Source organism: Gallinula chloropus (genome assembly GCF_964237585.1).
Source record: "Gallinula chloropus genome assembly, chromosome: 1".
NCBI classification, from domain to species: domain Eukaryota; kingdom Metazoa; phylum Chordata; class Aves; order Gruiformes; family Rallidae; genus Gallinula; species Gallinula chloropus.
Genome location: NC_140085.1, coordinates 196,826,113 through 196,845,138, shown reverse-complemented (window position 1 = coordinate 196,845,138; position 19,026 = coordinate 196,826,113). Strand labels below are relative to the sequence as shown.

At 43.6% G+C, this 19,026-nt stretch overlaps 1 protein-coding gene across 1 annotated transcript in view; it reads right to left on the bottom strand.

Moving 5' to 3' along the window:
* TMEM135 (transmembrane protein 135) overlaps positions 1-19,026 on the bottom strand; it is a gene marked incomplete at its 5' end in the record, with an annotated part of 183,914 nt that overhangs the window by 90,500 nt on the left and 74,388 nt on the right. The window contains one exon of the mRNA XM_084268860.1: positions 14,099-14,164. Coding sequence (XP_084124986.1) covers positions 14,099-14,164 — 66 coding nt within the window. The remainder of the gene's footprint in view (positions 1-14,098; positions 14,165-19,026) is intronic.

Sequence of the window (19,026 nt, the reverse complement as noted above, 5' to 3'; positions counted from 1 at the left end):
CACGATTCACCTCTATGCATATTACAGACACTTGTGTGATGTATGGAAGGAGGCAACGATGCTGTTAGTGCTATCCCAGCGAAACACCAGCCGTTTCCCTCCAACCTTTGGTTAAATTCAGGAAACATGCAAAGTGAGATGATTCATCTGACATCCCAACAGGACTATTACTTAATGGAGTTTGTAGAAAGACATTTACAGGATGGCCTGAGCATTACCTTCTCACTGGATAGCTGCAAAGACCAGAGATGGCCAAGCCACTGGGACCCAGCTCCACTGGAACCTACAACTGCAGGAGTAACTTATATTATCAACACCACGGTCCTTTCACTGCACATAACCCCATTAATTAGTTCATGATAGCTACTTCAAAATGACTGGGGACACTTTGCCCTTATAGCAGAGTAGGGAAGAACAGAAGTTTACTTTTCACATTTACATGTATGATTCCCAGGTTGGACTCTTATCTATCCAAGCTTCATATGCAGATGTTAATGCTATACTTTCATAGAATCACAGAATGCACTAAGTTGGAAGAGACCTTTAAAGGCCATCTAGTCCAACCCCCCTGCAGTGAGCAGGGACATCTTCACTAGATCAGGTTGCTCAGAGGCCCATCAAGCCTGACACTGAATGTCTCTCGGGACAGGGCTCCACCACTACTCTGGGCAACTGTTGCAGTTTTGCATAGCTGTGCTGCTGAGACGGCTTTTGCAAGCAGCAGTTACCGTTTTTCTGCCAGCCACAGACTGTAAACGTCGGCCAATTCAAGGCCAAAGTTGCGGCCGACCAGGGCTGAGCCAATTCGAGCTGGTCATAGCACCTCTGTGAATCACATATAGGAGAAAAAAACCTGCTGGCAGGCGCACTTTGCCACTGGAGCAGGGAGTGAGAAGATGTAACAAGCTGTGCAGACACCAAAGCCAGGCCCAAAGGAGGCGGGGTGGAGGGAAGAATGTGGAAAGACAGTTTCCCCCTGCAGCTCATGCTGAAGACCATGGTGAAGTGGGTTGTCCCCTCGCAGCCCATGGACAAGGGTGGGGAGCAGAGACATCTACAGCCTGTGAAGAGATTGATCCACACCTTAGCAGGTTTGCCAGGGGACTTGTGACTTTGCGGGAAACAAGGCTGGGGGAGTCTGGGCCTGAACGTCAGCACCCTATGGAAGGGAGTCCCACTGAGAGGCCTGTGGTGAGGAGATGACTCCCCCATAGAGAGGACTCACACTGCAGAAGTTCGTGGATACGACTCTTGTGTGGGTGGGACCCCACGGTGCCACAGGGGAAGTGGGAAGGGGGAGGGGGCAATGCCCCCCCATCCCCAGCTGAGACGGAAGACAACTCGTGAGGAATGGACTGAAACCCCCCCACTCCCCATTCCCTGCCCCTCCCTGTGCTGCGATGGGAGGGAAGAAGAGAGCGAATTTATGATTAAAGTCAAGTGTGCAAAGAGGCAAGGGGTAGGGGGGAAGTAGAAGTGTTAAGACCTGGGGAAGGCAAGCAGCTTGTGAGGAACCGCCAAAACCCCACTCACCATTCCCTGCGCCATGTTGGGGGGGGAAGAAGGGAGTAAAATCGTGATGAAGTTTAAGTTTGCTAAGAAGGGGAGGGGTGGGGGGAAGTTGCTTTAAGACCTGGCTGCTTCTGATTATCTTGACGCCGGGTCACTCACTGGGTCTATTAGTTGTAGTAGTAATAAATCACTTTCCTTTATTCTGTGCTGTGTCTTTTTTGCCGATTGCACTAATTGCAGAGTGATCCCTCTGTCTTTATCTCAAGTCCAAAGCACCCCAATATATATTTTCTCCCCTTTTCATCTGAAAGGGGGAGTGAGCGAGCTGTTTGGTGGGCATTTGGCCTCTAACCAGGGCCAAACCACCACAACAACTTGTTCCAGTGATCCATCATCTTCATAGTGAAGAACTTCTTCCTACTGTCTAATTTAAACCTGCCCTGCTCTAGTTTAAAACCACTGTGCCTCATTGTATCACCCCTGCCCCTGCAAACAGCTTTCCTGTAGCCCCCTCAGGCATTGGTAGCTGCTCTAAGGTCTCCCTGGAGCCTTCTCCTCCAGGCTGAACAAGCCCAATTCTCTCAGCCTGTCTTCATAGCAGAGGTGCTCCAGCCCTCTGAGCATCCTCATAGCCCTCCTCTGGACCCACTCCAAGAAGTCCACATCCTTCTTGTGTTGAGGGCTCCAGAGCCGGACGCAGTTTCTTCCAGCCTTTTCCCGAGTTAATTTCGGTAGGTAGCTGTTCAGAGCAGGATTCATCCCTCACTAAGTTCATGTGGTTCTTGACATGTGTTGCTGGTGTAACTGTAATTCAGGTCTCTATGCACATATGTCTTTCATTATTTCATCACGTGGTGGGTTTTACAAAGGACCTTCACCTCCTTCATGAAAGGAGGTGAGTCCAGATTGCAAAGCAAAGCAAACTTATTTGGGGGGCACCAGTGTTATGTGTTTTAGGAAAAATTTCAGCCTGAGCAGTTCAAAGTAAGAGTATATACAACTGAAAATAAGCTTAGAATGGGACAGGCTGATAACTCTACTGACTCATGGTGATATCAGCCCATCTAAAGAATAGGTAACTGGAAATTACACTTATGCATTTAAAGAGAGACCTCAGCATTAATTTTAAACTGCCTATTTGCTATCCAAAAATAACCTACTCCTCAATGAGAAATACCCCACATATACCAAGGACTGTAAATATAAGCCAGGGGTGGCAACTATTCCAGGAAAGGTAAATACAAGGCTAAGTCAGTGCTCGCTCCAATGAGTCTGTCAGTAATAATAAATTTATTTTTATTTTATTTTTATTAAAATAAAATATATTTTATTGTTATTACATGCTTCAGTTATCACTTCCTGTCCAGCAAAAAGTCACCTATTCCATTAAATGCTGCTGAAATCAAGGGGACATATACACATAGTTAAACTCCCTCCCTACTGAGTAAAGCACTAGAGCATGTGCTAAACGTGCCTTTGGGAATCAGCGTCTCGTGCTGCACACCCTCAGAAATGTTTAGGCACATGCTGAGTTCTGTTACTGCGAATTTTTCCACTGATAAACATGACCACAGCTCTTAGCACAACAAGGCTTGAAGCACTACTGAGAAGGCAATTAGATCGAATGAGTTATAACTCCAATATCACTTCTCTTAAATTAAAATCCTACAGAAGCGAATGAGAGATTTATCCATATAAAGAGATAAGACTAAGGGAGTTGAAGCCTTTAAGGGGAAAAATATACTACAGAACAGAAAAAAAATTATTGTCACAGCTGACAAGCAGAAAAGTCAATTTTCTTTGCTCAATTTCCACATTTTTCTCAGACTTCGTTGTGCTTCAACAGGGTATATAGATGGAGGAAAACACAGTATTTGTATTTTTAATTCTGCAAAATTAATGAACAGCTTTCCCTTTCACTGCAATCAGGACTCCCATATAGGAAAATATAAGCCAATTGATGCCATATGTCCCTCTGAATTGTTATTCCAGATGTATTCCTTGGAGTCACAGAATTGAAGTTCCTGTTTCCTTTAAATAACACATTCCTAAAAACTCAAAACGAAGCAATTTTGAGTATAAAGTAGTTTGTTAACAGGACTTTTTTGTAATATCCATGTCCTTCACCAGTTTTTCTCCTATAACCTGAATACAAAATAGAGAAACAGTTCATCTATGATGCACTAAATTGCCAAGAAGCACGTGTGCACTTAGCTTCAGCTCTCAGCCCAGGGTTTCTATGGCCAGAATGGTGACCTTACACTTACACAGGCATTTCAGAACTAACTTTTCATTCCCATTAGCACAAAACTTCACCCAACCGGTGAAGTGGTTGGATTTGATCACACTGCTTGTTTTTAAGATACTGCAGAGCTCTGTGTTCTTTGCCTTTGCCTTTAGCCTATTACTCAAGGAAAGAAATAACACAATTTTTGTGGGAATCCTTGCCAAATGGAAGGTTAACGGTGTTAAGCGTTGCTAACAGAAAATCCAAAACGGGGAAGGGCGTTTCAGCAAGAGCTTTCCCACATCGCCCTGCCAACAACCTCAACTTCGTTGGGCCATTTTCTCTAAGGGCTAGAAGTAATTAAGTTTCATTGCTAAATCAGTCTTGAGGCTGTCTTGAGCAGAAAAATCACTTCTGCTTAATTGCATGTGGCGATACGGCGAGCACTGTTAGACAGACCGCAGATAGCAGTTTGGTTTTTCGCAGCTCTGCAGGATACTTAAAAATGAAAGGTCATTATTTTATCCAGGCAGTCAAGTGTATAACACATATTTCCTACAGAAAACAGTGCTACTTCAGAAAAGGCTCGTTATTTGAGTTTGGGGTCCATAGTTACGTTAAATATTTTGAGGGTTACTGAGCTTTAAAAGGTCCATTTCTGAAACTCAGAAACAACTAAACGGAGTATCTCTTCTGCCATAATAAATATATAAACATTTACTACTCCACATTGTTTTATCAATTACAATAAAAATATTTTAAAATATATGTATGTAAAAGAAATAATTTAAACTGCCCATCATTTTAAACATACGAAGTTGCATATATAATATATATAGAGACGCACAGTTACACGCACACACCAGAACACATGCGTATGTCCAGAGGAATGTTCTCCTTGACCTTAGGAAACTCTGCATACTGTTTGCTAATCAGAACCACATATTTTTCACCTGATTCCATCAACAAAGAATTAGTTTCCATAAAATTGTAACCGACAGGAACAGATCGGTTTCATGGTTCAGAGCAGGAGAATTGTTCCAGCAGTTCATTCACACCAACATTCCTGCTGCCGGCAGATCTGCACCTATCGTACCCATCTCACCCTAAGATACTAGTCAGGAAAAACAACATCAATCTTTCTAAGAAGATGGGATTTTAATATTCTAACAATATTACAATAAATCATTACAACAAACCATTGCAGGTTTGTTGCACTACAGAACTTTATCAATACAAAGCTCAAGCAACACCTACTATTTTGTGATCACACCTGGAATCTCGTGTCCAGTTCTGGGCCCCTCAGTTCAAGAAGGACACAGAACTCTTTGAAAGAGTCCAGCACAGGGCCACTAAGATGATGAAGGGCGTGGAACACCTTCCATATGAGGAGAGGCTGAGGGAGTTGGGCCTCTTTAGCTTGGAGAAGAGGAGACTGAGGGTTGACCTCATGAATGTTTATCCATATGTAAAGGGTGACAGTCAGGAGGATGGAGCCAGGCTGTTCTCAGTGATGGGCAGCGATAGGACAAGGGGCAATGGGTGCAAGCTGGAGCAGAGGAGGTTTCATAGGAACATAAAGAAAAACTTCTTCATTGTGAGGGTGACGGAGCACTGGAACAGGTTTCCCAGAAAGGTTGTGGATTCTCCTCTGGAGACATTCCAAACCTGCCTGGATGCATTCCGGTGTGATTTAGTCTAGGTGATCCTGCTCTGACAGGGGGGTTGGACTAGATGATCTATCTTTTGAGGTCCCTTCCAACTCCTAATGTTCTGTGATTCTGTGGTTCATTTCTTGGAAATGATTGAATATAAATAACATTTACCCTAAGCATAAACTATCAATCCTTCAAAGCAACTCAACATACAGTATAAGTAATGAGTTAGTTGATTTGCATATGTTTTTACTGTAAAGTGTTAGAGAAATTGAAATGCCTTCATACATTGGCAACACTATTATTCCAACAACTTGAGTCAAACGACTTGCATGGCAACTGAAGATGAGTGGACTGAGTCCAACCATACCTGACCTCTACTAAACCGTATTTCTAAGCACCTCATCTACCCGACGACGACTCAACCCCCTCCCTGGGCAGCCTGTTCCAGGCCCTGACAACTCTTTCAGTGAAAATTTTTTTCCTAACATCTAATCTGACCCTGCCCTGGTGCAGCTTCATGCCATTTCCCCTTGTCCTATCTCCTGTCACCCGGCTGAAAAGACCATCCCCCACCTCTCTACAACCTCCCTTCAGGTAATTGTTAGGTGGTGATAAGGTCTCCCCTCAGCCTCCTCTTCTCCAGGCTAAACACCCTCAGATCCCTCAGCTGCTCCTAAGATTTGCCCTCCAATTTCTACCTTAAATTTACACCAGACACGATTCCTACAGTGTATTCAATTTTCCCATGCCCTAACCAATTAATTCCACCACTTCACTTTCAAATTACTTGGAGCAGGTCAGTATTAAGGCTCATGATGTTTTTCAGTAAGAAACAGAACATTGCCTGACAAACCGCACTCAACACAGGTTTTGAGACAGATTTACTTTCCTCTTCGTGATTAAAAATGAATTAAAAACCTATAAACCAAATAAAATGGATAATCCAGGGCAAGCTAGACAAATAACACCTTCAAGCACCCAAATATACAGCAAAAACATCACTGGCACACTGTATGCTGGAACACCTCAAAGGGATTCTAGTGGATTTCCTCCCCAGGGATATTACCTCTTTCTCTCTAATCAAGCTTTAGTTTTCACTGCATTTAATCAGAAGAATTATTTACTTTTGACTTACTTCCAGATAATGTAGATAAGATATGCCTGTCTCCAGCAATTAAATTACCTTTGAACTGTTGTGACCTGCCAGAAGGATTTTCCAGATACCAGTACTATTTTTAAATACTTCTGATACATATCCCAACCCACAACCTTAAGTAGGCAGGCTGTAAAACAGTTCTGTTCTTACGGGTATGTCTTACCCATTTGCTGCTCCTTTACAAGCAGCTGTAAAAGAGGCTCAAAGCTGCTTCCAAAATAGTTCTCACTAAACAGAAAGATCTAACTATGGATGCCAACAATTTAGAGTGTTTTTCTTTAATTGATGTTTCAATGCACTGATCAAGGATACTTTTCTTTTGTATCAAACTCAAATTTTGGTATATGAACTCAAAAATATAGATGGCAGGCCAAGGGGGAATGGATTGAAGCTGAAGGAGGGAAGGTTTAAATTAGGTATTAGGGGGAAATTCTTTACAAAGAGAGTGGTGAGGTACTGGAATGGGCTGCCCAGAGAGGCGGTAGATGCCCCATCCCTGGAGGTGTCCAAGGCCAGGTTCCATGGGGCCCTGGGCAACCTTGTCCAGATCATGCCTGGAGGTTGGTGTCCCAGCCTGTGGCAGGGGGGTTGGAAGTCTGTGATCCTTGGGGTCCCTTCCAATCCAGACCATTCTATGATTCTACACAAAGAGAGGAAAGGCTTCCCTTTAGTGGAAAAGGCAATCAGATCTGACTGCAAACAACTTGTTCCTTTCAGTTTTGGAAATGCTTTTCAAATATAACAGGGTAATGATAAGACAAAATAATACTGAAGCCTACTGGCACTTTGGATCACCACATATTCAGAAAATAGGTTTTAGTTTTATTAAATTGATATTGCCTTGCAACATACTATTTTTTTTTTTAATGCACATTTTTTTTTCTGTGTACTGGTGACTATTAACAAGGAGGGGAAGAACCAACAGGATAAAATCCAAGAGACTGACAATCTGACTTTGAAGGCAGACAAAGACCAGGAATGTTATGACATGACCTTACAAAAATTTATGTTTCATTGTACCAAACTAGATTTCTTTTATAATGTCACACTCAGCTTGTGAGGAAGCTTCATCCTTCCAGTGAGAGGAAACGAGGTTCATCTTGACCAACAGTACTGCATTTCAAACGTGTCCTTGGCTAAAGACAGGAGGCCTAATAAGTCAAGAGCCTTGGGGACTGTCACTACAGTATCTCTACTCCTGGAAGAGTTATGTAAACGTAAGAAAACATCTATCCTCACATATTAACATGACAGTAACAAAGTATTCAAGAAAAAAGCATGGAAACCAGAGACGTTGGGGTAGCATGTGAGGGCAGAACTTTTGAACCGCCTGATAATAAAGGCACCTTTGTGATAGGAAGGCACGAGGGCGAGGGATCAGATGTCCATGATCCCACTGCCGTTGGGATTGTGATGTGCCTGTAAGTGATTAGGCCCTGTATGCCCCCGAGCTGAAATCGCAGGAAACTCTGTGCCCACAGCAATTTTATTGAAATGAAAATTAATCTCAAGTGATTCCCTGTCCTTCTTTGCAATGCTGTAGTGCACTAAGGCTTCCTGCAATCCCTGTATTACAAATGAAGCTGGCCAAAAACACGAGAGGAAACAGAACTGTGACAAACCTTAAAATTTAAAAATCCATTGTAGAATTTGGTATTTTCTAGAATAAGCCCCTTTATATGAAAAAGAGATCACTGTTTAACTGAGCACTCTGCTCCTTGACATCTTTACAGTACACAACTAAATTATGCCTGATGTGCGGTAAGAACTCTTCTGAATCGCTCCAACTGCAAGTGAAATTAGAAAGTCTGTTCTCATGAAAAAAGTGATGGCCCCTGGATCCCTGGCAACGTCCAAGGCCAGGCTGGATGGGACTTTGGGCAACCTGGGCTAGTGGAGGCTGTCCCTGCCCATGGCAGGGAGTTGGAACTAGGCGGGCTTTGAGGTCCCTTCCAATTTCCCAAACCAATCAGTGATTCTATCAAATGTATTCTATCCTCCTACCATGCATCCAATGATATCTCATAGTCACTGCTGCCAGCTCTTATCTCTCCTCCTGGCAGTCTCCTCTGGGGATGAGGTAACAAACAGCAAAAGCTTGAGGAGATGCAGAACTGGGAAGCATGAACAGTCAACTCTGAAGCACTAGCCTCCTCCTGTTCCTATTCCACCTCCTCAGCAGGCAGGCTAAAGTTGCTCATTTCCTCAACTCCATCAATGCTCCCACACCAACCTGCACCCACAAAGTGAGCAGCTCTGTCTGGAAGAGGCTGGGCAGTGCGAGGAAAAGGTATCAGCAGATCCTAGCCCGCTGCATGAAGATCGGAAGCTGAAGCAGCAGCTGGAGAAACATTCAGTGGTGTCAGGTCCAGGCAGTCTGAATACACAGCTCTCAGCTTTGCCTGTCACCGACTCTAAACATTCATGAAATGCATCCTGAGACTCCAGTACACAAGTGCAGCCATAGATCTGGTTCATCACATCTGTTCATACAAATTTTGGATCATGGGAATGAGCTAGAAATGCTAATGCCAATTAATAAACTCCACAAGTTCAATGAGGCTCTGCCTCGCGCTCTGCCCCCAGAACAAAGCATCATATCTAATTAACGTGACAAACAACATACTCACTTCTCAAAATTAACTATGCTTCTGGGCTTGATTCCCTCCCACGGATGCTACTACAGCTCAATCTAACCAGGAGCAAGGGAATTGCTGAGAAGATTCTTCAGGAAACATTGCAGAATCATAGAACCATAGAAGGTGCTACGTTGGAAGGGACCTTTAAAGGCCATCTAGTTCAACCACCCTGCAGTAAGCAGGGACATCTTCACTAGATCAGGCTGATCAGAGATTGACCTTGAATATCTCTAAGGACAGGGCCTCCATCACCTCTCTAGGAAACCTCTGCCTGTGATCTGCTGCACTCATAGTGAAGAACCTTTTCCTAATATCCAATCTAAACCTCCCCTTTTTGAGTTTAAAACCATTACACCTCATCCTATTGCTCCACGCCTTCATGACCATTTCTTTCACAGCTTTCCTATAGGCACCTATCAGGTACTAGAAGGCCGCTATAAGGTCTCCCCAGAGCCTTCTCTTGTCCAAGCTGAGCAAGCCCAACTCTCTCATCCTGTCTTCACAGGAAAGGTACTCCAGCCCTCTGATCATTTTTGTGGCCTCCTCTGGACACGCTCCAACAGGTCCATGTCCTTCTTGTGTTGAGGACTCCAAAGCTGGATACAGTTTTCCAGGTGAGGTCTCCCCAGAGCAGAGCAGAGGGGCAGAATCTCCTCACCCTATCTGCTGGCCACACTTCTTTTGATGCTGCCCAGGACGTGGTTGGCACCGGTTATCTGTAATTGTGAACTACTTTTGGCAGCCCAATTTTCTAAACAGCAGTGACTTTACAAACCATATGCAAAAGTCAAAAAATGCAATTTGACCTCATGTTTTTCAATTTCTTCAAGGGTAAGAAAGGAAAAAAAATAATATCACATAAAGATCTGATGAGTCCCAACGAATGGGAGAGGTTGGAAGCAGGAGAAAAGAGATCTCCCATACACCTTCAATATTCTAAATTATAAATCTCCCTGGAATTATAATGAACAGTTTTTCACATGTCCTGGTTTGCCTGCATGGAAGAAATGTTTACACATTAATCTGTTCAGCAGTGCAGACACAACATTTTTTTAATATATTAAAATTAGGAAGTATGAGTCTTGCCTTCCAACACTCAACAAACAGCTTTACCCCCGTCTTAAATGTTAAACGGGGTTATATTTTTAAACACTGCTGTGAAAGCTGAACGCCACTTTAACACACTTGGACTGCTGCCTCTGTAGTTAGGAATTTCCAATAAACAAGTTGCTCTGCTTTGCTGCCAAGCTCGCACTTCTCAAGCAGACTACAGTCAACTTCATCTCCAACTTCATATTCTGGCTCCCTTTCTACTTACACACCAAGCAAACATTCAGCAATTTCTTGGAAAAGCTAAAAAAACCAACAATTTTAATATGACTCTTGATAATTATATTTTTCTTCTGGAAAAATTAATTTCATCAGATTAATGTCATTCCTCATTTTCGGCCTACATAAATTATAATTCCACAATGGAATTTAACAAAAAGATCTTCCTTGAGTCAAAATGTTTCCTCTCCCTGCGCACAAGCTGGTAAAAGCACAAGAGAGAAAAAAGGTGTTTTGATTCTTCTCACTGCCTTTTTACCTAAAAAGCCAACTCTGGACAATTCTTACACATCTATACACTATCTAGCTTAGCATTAACTGTGTTTCCACTGAAGCCAAAGGAAGATCTCAGAAATAGTGTCACAGGACAGTCAGTAAGCCAATGTAAAGTTCATCATCATTAAATAGATGCACTTTCACCCAGTTCCTTTCTTGCTAATCATTTCTATATCCTCTCACCATTTATCTGGCTGCCTCCCATCTGGTTCTCTCCAGCCCTTGAGGCAGTTCAATTGATAAATGATCACAGGGAATATCTGAAGGACAAAGCGGAACAACTTCTACCACATCAGTGAGCTGAACTGGTTCAACATCAGATGCATGAGACACAGAAGTTACTAATACTGCTCACAACAGCCACCATTATGCCCAGAATCATCCCAGTGTTTCACACTCCATGAATCAATTGGTTACACTTGGAAAAAAATATATATAATTTGCTTTTTCCATAATTCACACCATTCCCTGGGTAACTGAGAGGATGGCAGATTCCACAAACTTTCTGGGCAACCTGATCATTAAAACTCAGAAGATTAAGTGCCCTTCACCGAAACAAAACTAAACAGAGAGAATTCAGTAGGGTGGCACAGAGTCCTTAACTGACACCTCTGGAAACTGCTTTGCACTCTTCTGTGGGAAGCACTGAAGAGCAGCACGTAAAAAGTCTAAACTATCCACATTCAGAAAAGCTAAAACCACAGACAATGGCAGAGGGGAAATCTCAGGTCCATCTTCAGACATGCAAAGATCACAGAATCATAGAATCATAGAATGGTCTGGGTTGGAAGGCACCCCAAGGATCACAGAGTTCCAACTCCCTGCCACACTCAGGGACACCAACCTCCAGGCCTGGAGCTACACAAGGTTGCCCAGGGCCTCAGCCAACCTGGCCTTGAACACCCCCAGGGATGGGGCATCCACCACCTCTCTGGACAGCCCGTTCCAGCACCTCACCACTCTCTCTGCAAAAAACTTCCCCCTACTATCTAATCTAAACCTTCCCTCTTTTAGCTTCAATCCATTCCCCCTTGTCCTGCCATTGTCTACCCTTTTAAAATGTTGATTCCCCTCCTGTTTCTCTGCTCCCTTCAGGGACTGGAAGGCTGCAACGAGGTCCCCCTGCATCCTTTTCTTCTCCAGGCTGAACAAGCCCAGCTCCTTCAGCCTCTCTTCGTAGAGGAGGTGCTCCAGCCCTCTAATCATCTTCGTGGCCTCCTCTGAGCCCTCTCCAACAGTTCCACATCTTTCTTGTATTGGGGGCCCCAGATCTGGACACAGTACTCCAGATGGGGCCTCACGAGGGCAGAGTAGGGAGGGACAATCACCTCCCTGTCCCTGCTGGCCATCCCTCTTCTGATGGAGCCCAGGATACCATTGGCCTTGCGAGCTGCAAGAGCACACTGCTGGCTCATGATAAGTTTCTTCTCCACCAGAACCCCCAAGTCCTTTTCAGGAGGGCTACTCTCAAGAAGCTCTTCTCCCAGTCTGTATCTATGTCTGGGATTCTTCCAGCCCACGTGCAAGACCTTACACTTGGCAGTGTTGAACCTCATTAGGTTCCCCCGGGCCCACCTTTCCAGCCTGTAAAGATCCCTCTGGATGGCTTCCTTTCCTTTTGTTGTGTCAACCACACCACTCAGCTTGGTGTCATCCGCAAACTTGCTGATGGTGCACTCAATTCCATCATCGAAGTCATTGATAAAGATGTTAAAGAGCCCATGTTAAAGATACATTACTTGACTTCAAAAGAGAAATTACACCCTTAATATTTCCCTGATATAAAACCACACAAAGAAGGCAACAAGTATTCGCATTAACAAAAGTGCGCATGAACAACTTAATATCCAAATATATTTATCCTCTTAAGGATAATTAATGTATTATTACTTCCTCTATTACCTGAAGTTACTGATTTGCTGAAGGAATCATCTAATCACAGAATCTCCTCAGTTGGAAGGGACCCATAAAGATCATCAAGTCCAACTCCTGGCTCCACACAGGACCAGACAAGTCAGAGCATGGCACTGAGAGCCTTTCTTGACCTCAGTCCAGCTTGGTGCTGGGACCAATTCCCTGGCGAGCCTGTTCCAGTGCCCAACCACCCTCTTAGTACAGAACCTCTTCCTAACATCCAACCTAAACTTCCCATGTTGCAGCTTCATGCTGTTCCCTCAGGTTCTATCCTTGGTCCCCAACGGGAGGAGATTGGTACCTGCCCCTTTGTTCCCCCTTGTCAGGAAGCCACACACCACAATGAGGTCTCCCCTCAGCCTCCTCTTCTCCAGGCTGAACAAACCCAAGGACTTTGGCCTCTCCTCGTAACTCTTCCCGTCCAGACCCTTCCCCATCCTCATTGCCCTCCTCTGGACACTCTCCAAGAGTTTTGTGTCCCTCTTGTACTGTGGTGCCCAAAACTGCCCCCAGGACTCAAGGTGAGGCCGCACCAGCACAGTGCAGAGCAGGACAATCCCCTCCCTAGACCAGCTGGCCATGCTGTGCTTGATGCACCCCAGGGTGTGGTTGGCCCTCCTGGCTGCCTGGGCACACTGCTGGCTCATGGGTAACTTCCTGCTGACCAAGACCCCCAGATCCCTCTCAGCACAGCTGGCCTCCAGCTTCTGATCCCCCAGTCTGTATGTGGAGCCAGGGTTGCCCCTTCCCAGGTGCAGAATCCGGCACTGGCCCTTGTTAAACTTCACGCTGTTGGTGGCTGCCCAGTTCTCTGATCTGTCCAGCTCTCTCTGTAACGCTTCTCCACCCTCAATGGAGTCAACATCTCCTCCCAGTTTGGTGTCATCTGCAGATTTACTTAAGACACTCTCTAGTCCTGTGTCCAGGCTGTTTACGAAAATGTTAAAAAGAACTGGAAAGGAATAGACAAAGGACGCAGTAACCTTTCCACAGCCACCAACAACGATCAGTCTCGTATGAACGTCTCTGGATTCTACAAACTTTAAGAGAAAAAACAAATCCAGTGAGAAACTGCCTGGCTAAAAGAACATTCTTGTGACTCACTTGTATTATACGGATAAATTATCGTTCAGGCAGAGAGAAAAACAGAGTGTTTTTTGAAAAATTCTTAATCTCCCACTGGGACAGAATTAAACCCTTCGTCTCCTTTTAAAAAAACCCCTATAATGTAGCTATGGAAGTTACATATAGTCCTTCCCTCTTCACTTACCTGAAGCGAATATATCTCCCAGGTATTAATATAGAATTACATTAATAAAATATTATACCACATGTGCAAAAAAACCTCAACCCCCCAAAACCGAAGAGCCGCTCGATTTAGCCTTACTTCTCCATGTCTTAAGGGTGTAATAGCTCCTCTTGCTACTGCCATTCGGAACAGCGTTTCTGTCGCCTGCATGAAGAAACACACATAGAAATTAGTTAATTAAAAACTGAAAAATACCCCCAATTTGTTTCAGTTTTTGTAACAGATTTTTCAAGTGTCATCCACCTTTAAGCTCCCATTTCACAACCGAGTCACTTCAGTCAGTTACTCAGAAGAGCCTGCAGTGGTTGGGCAGATGTTTACTGCAAGGTGAGAGGTCTATCGAGGACTTTGGTCTCAGCATAAGAGTTTGTGTCTCCTGAGACACTGTAGCAGATACACAAGACTCTTTGTCCAAGTCAGAGATGCTCATTTAATGGTCTTCCACAGGATTTCCCATAAAAGGGGGATACCATCAGGGAAAAAAAAGCTCTATGGGATTTCATAACTCCTTCAACTCATTTATTTCTAAAAAGGCTGTTTAATATTATACACAAATTAACAATCAAGTGTCAAGAAAACAAGAGTTTAATGCAACTCTTTTCCTAAAAGCCTCTCTTAAACCTCAGTAATGGTGGCTTTATGAAACACAACACCCACAGGCAAAAGACAGGGAACACAACTTTGGGGCAATCTTTAATTGGTTCAATCTTTAATTAGGTCCATACCTTTCCGTGTTAGTTGCCCCATTCTTTCTTTAATTCAGAGGGACAATTAGCACATACTTCTGACATAGATTCCTGACTCCTAATTCAGGCTATAGTACAAAAAACAACCTCACATCCCTCCCGTGGGTTCTGTATTACAGCTCTTTCTACAAGCTGGTTGCAAAATGTAGTGAAACAAAAATTCAGGGGTTACATAAATCCCGGATTGGCACATCCATGTGCCTGAGAACAGATTTGGTTTAAAGCCTTGTTTCCACAGCAAGAAGCGAAGCCAGTTTCAATTTCAGCTGCAACGAAACATGGGTTTAGTATCTGGTTCTAATAAAGAAAATAAAACCCCATTCTAACAGTTAAGAATCTATGTTAACAAGTAATCAACAGGCTGTCTGAAAAGAAGGGTTAGAAAGTTTATAAACAAAAGTGCTCTGCATTAGCTGATTGTCTTCCTAAAGCATGATTTTTTTTAAGCAGCAGCTCGATGCTTACGTGACCTCAAGACATGACGGGTTCACACCACACTACCTTCAGATAGCTGCATCTCAACAGACGCCATATCAAAGACACCTCCTGAGATTAACTCCTCAGGCCTCTCAGACACAGATTAAGCGGGATTTACCCTTTTCTAAATAACTCCTGTGGAACAGAATTTCATAGAAGGGATTTTCAGCACCTTGTGTTCCCTCCCCCATCTGTAAATGAACATGCCAGCTCCCGAAGGTCGGATCGCAAGGCGTACGACTTCACCTACACCCGCAACGCTGCCGGGCAATGCGCAAGCACAGCTCTTCTCAAACCTTTCTTCTTTGAGAGATGAAGTGAGTCTCACACTACCTTTTGTATCTCCCAAAATTGCTTTCTTTCACTGACATTTTGAAGGATGGTTCAATCAAATTGAGTATTCTGTCGACACAGCTAAGCTGCTTTTGATCCTTTTGAAAACCGCTGGCGTGTGTGACTCTCTTGTCACACCTACTAGTAAAAGATCTCTCCTAATACACTTGTACTTACATCGCTGATGCCTGAAGCCATTCAGAAACAAGGGGGGAAAAAATCACAGCAGCAGCAAACCCAGCACCACAGATGTCCTCCTACAGTCACCTCTCTGCTTCTGCTGAACATCACTAAGAAGATTAGCCCTACAATTACAGCTTCCTACCCAAACAGTGTGGGGGGGCTGAGGCCACCTACAGCCATTCGTGGATGGACAATGACAATGCTGGAGAAAGAGCTATTGGGCTAAGAGGATGCTTGAAGGGGTTTATCTTTCACAAGGGTAATCAGACCTGAGCGTAATGACAGTGTAACGTTTAAGGTGAAGGAGGGGGGCATTACCAGAGAACATTTTAAGTTTTGCTATCCTTTCTGCAAAGAAACCCAAGGGTGAACAACACATTGAGATTCTAAGAACGCAGTGACTTAGAGGGAAGGAGAGAAAGATTAAACTGTTCAGAAATGTCTGTAACACTTGCACAAAACTATCACATCACATCACACAGACTAAAGGTAAAAGTGCAGGGTAGGAACATTTACCCAGTCTTAACCTCAGAATTTCTCATTAACACCTCTGTTTTGGACAAACTCCTGCCCTTTCTTCAGTTCCCAGCTTTCCCCTTTCTGCCCTGTAAATGCAGGAGCAAGCAGAATTCTTCAACGGAGATGACCAGGATCATCTGGTCTTACCCAGGGCCCCTTGGAGTAGGTTGCCTAGGGGTTGTTGAGGCAGGTTCTCAGCATCTCTAAGGACAGAGGTCCCAGAATCTCTCTGAACAACAGTATTTCACAACATTTTCAGTGATGAATCCACAAAAAAAATACAATTCACAGCTGACCTGTAAAACCCGTGTTTCCCAACGGAGGAGACAGCCCAATTCCCCAAACTCTCCATACGTGGTGGAAACGCTCCGTGCCAGCCAGGCGGAAGGCCAGCCTTCCTTCTGAGGTTTCTAGCTGTGACAAGCCAAGCCACACTGAAATCCCAAAAACACAGAGTGTCCCACTTGCAGTTCAAATTCTACAGACTGAATATGGAGCAATAATGGTGGGGATGGAGAAATTTAAAATACAAATTTACCCAAGCCACTCTATTTCTTTTTAAATGCTAAAGACAAACTCCATCATAATGCTCCAGAAAGAACAGGGAGGAAAAAACCCTTCCTGAATGAAGAAACCCACAACATGAACGAAAAGAGAATCTCACACTCAACATACAGTGTCTGAAATTCTGTACGTGATTCATTCCTTGCTGATAGTAAAATGATCCCTGTGAGATATCAAATCTGCTTAGAATATTCACTTAATTGCACCAGTCTTGCCTGCTATATTCTTGGCTTTTCATTTCAACTCTTTTGTGTCCAGATCTGGGGCTCTCAATAGAGGAAAGATGTAGAACTATTGGAGAGGGTTCAGAGGACCTCCACCACTTCTCTGGGAAACCTGTGCCAGTGATCTACCACCCTCAGATGAAGAACTTTTTCCTAGTATCTCCCCTTTTTAAGTTTAAAGCCGTTACCCCTCGTCCTATTGCTCCATGCCCTCGGGAACAGTTCTTCCCCAGCTTTCCTATAGGCACCTATCAGGTACTGGAAGGCTGCTATAAGATCTCCCCAGAGCCTTCTCTTCTCCAGGCTGAACAAGCCCAACTCTCTCAGCCTGTCTTCATAGGAGAGGTGCTCCAGCCCTTTGATCATTTTTGTGGCCTCCAAAGGCCATCATTTTTGAACACGCTCCAACAGCTCCATGTCCTTCTTGTGTTGAGGGCTCCAAAGCTGAATACAGTTTTACAGGTGAGGTCTCCCCAGAGCAGAGCAGAGGGGCAGAATCCCCTCACCCAATCTGCTGGCCACACTTCATTCACACATTATTCACCGTGTGCAGGTAACAGATTAAAAAGGCAAATCTGCCCATTTAAGAAACACTAATAACATTCTCAAAGAAACTGTTGACTAGGAATTCTGATGATTTTTAACAGTTTCTGCCTCTGTTAGCATGAAATTTTTCATTCTAATCAGACTTTTATGAAGGTGTAAAAATTTAGGATTTATTTGCATCCAATGCCCTGGGAATGAGCCTTAAACAAGAATCATTACAGGCTTTACACTCTTCCATTCAGAGATGTGAGTCAGAGGTCTGGAAGAAAGCAGATGATCAACAGAGGGTTTCAGTGATCCCAGTGTGAAATAAATGTGTTGCCAAGCTGATAGTAACTGAATCTTAAAATTGTTCTTCGTTATAAGGAATGCATCCTGTGTTACATCATATGTAAGGGGAAACAGCAGCCTGTAACACTGGGCAAGCTCTAATGTCATCTCCAATGATGGCCAACTGCTCCCCATCCAAGTAAGCAGCCACTTCTGGTCAAAGTCCTTGCAAGTGGGTTTAAAGAAAAATAATTAATAAAAAAAAGAAAAGATAAACCACTTGTTTGAACCAGAACTGAAGTAGAAAATAATTGCACATTATTGATGGAAATTTGAGGAAGAGCAGCAAGAAAAGCGATACTTCAGCTTCCAGATGTTTTGAATTTTCTAGGTATTCCCAAAAATAAAATGGTTTTATAATATTTCATCAAAGTAGTTACTGTTTTACCAAAGCTCAAACTGCATATTAAGCAGTGGAGGGGATTGCTAATGCAAATTAATTAATAGAGAACTGCATGCTTTTTAATGGCCTGAAAAATTTTGGCAACTCCCTCTAAACATACACTTTTTAAAAAAATAAATAAATTAAAATTCTCTTTAAACATACATCCTGGAAGGCAGTGATCTTTGGATTCACAGCAAGTTACAGATTTAATCAAAATTAAAATGATGTAATTTCTTATATGAATAAAAATGGCTGGAATACCACAAAAGGGTTTCTTTCACTCCTCTGGGGTTTGCTGACCTTGGCTCTATAGCTGGCTGTCAGCTGCGGCCGGTAAAACCCGTGTTTCTTCATGAAAAGCAAATTACATTCAAGAAAAGAAACACGTTCTTGACAGTCTGTCCAAAACCATCAATAACATTTTGCAACTTGATTACACATTACAGGCAAATGAACTACTTGTCCATTGTCTCAATGTCCACGTGGAGGTCTGTGATGAGTGGTGTTCCTCAGGGGTCAGTGCTGGGACCGGCACTGTTCAGTATCTTTGCCAGTGACATGGACAGTGGGTTCAAGTGCACCCTCAGCAAGTTTGGCAATAACAGAAAGCTGTGTGGAGACATCAACACGCTGGAGGGAAGGGATGGCATCCAGGGGGACCCTGACAGGCTGGAGAGATGGGCCATGCAAACTACATGA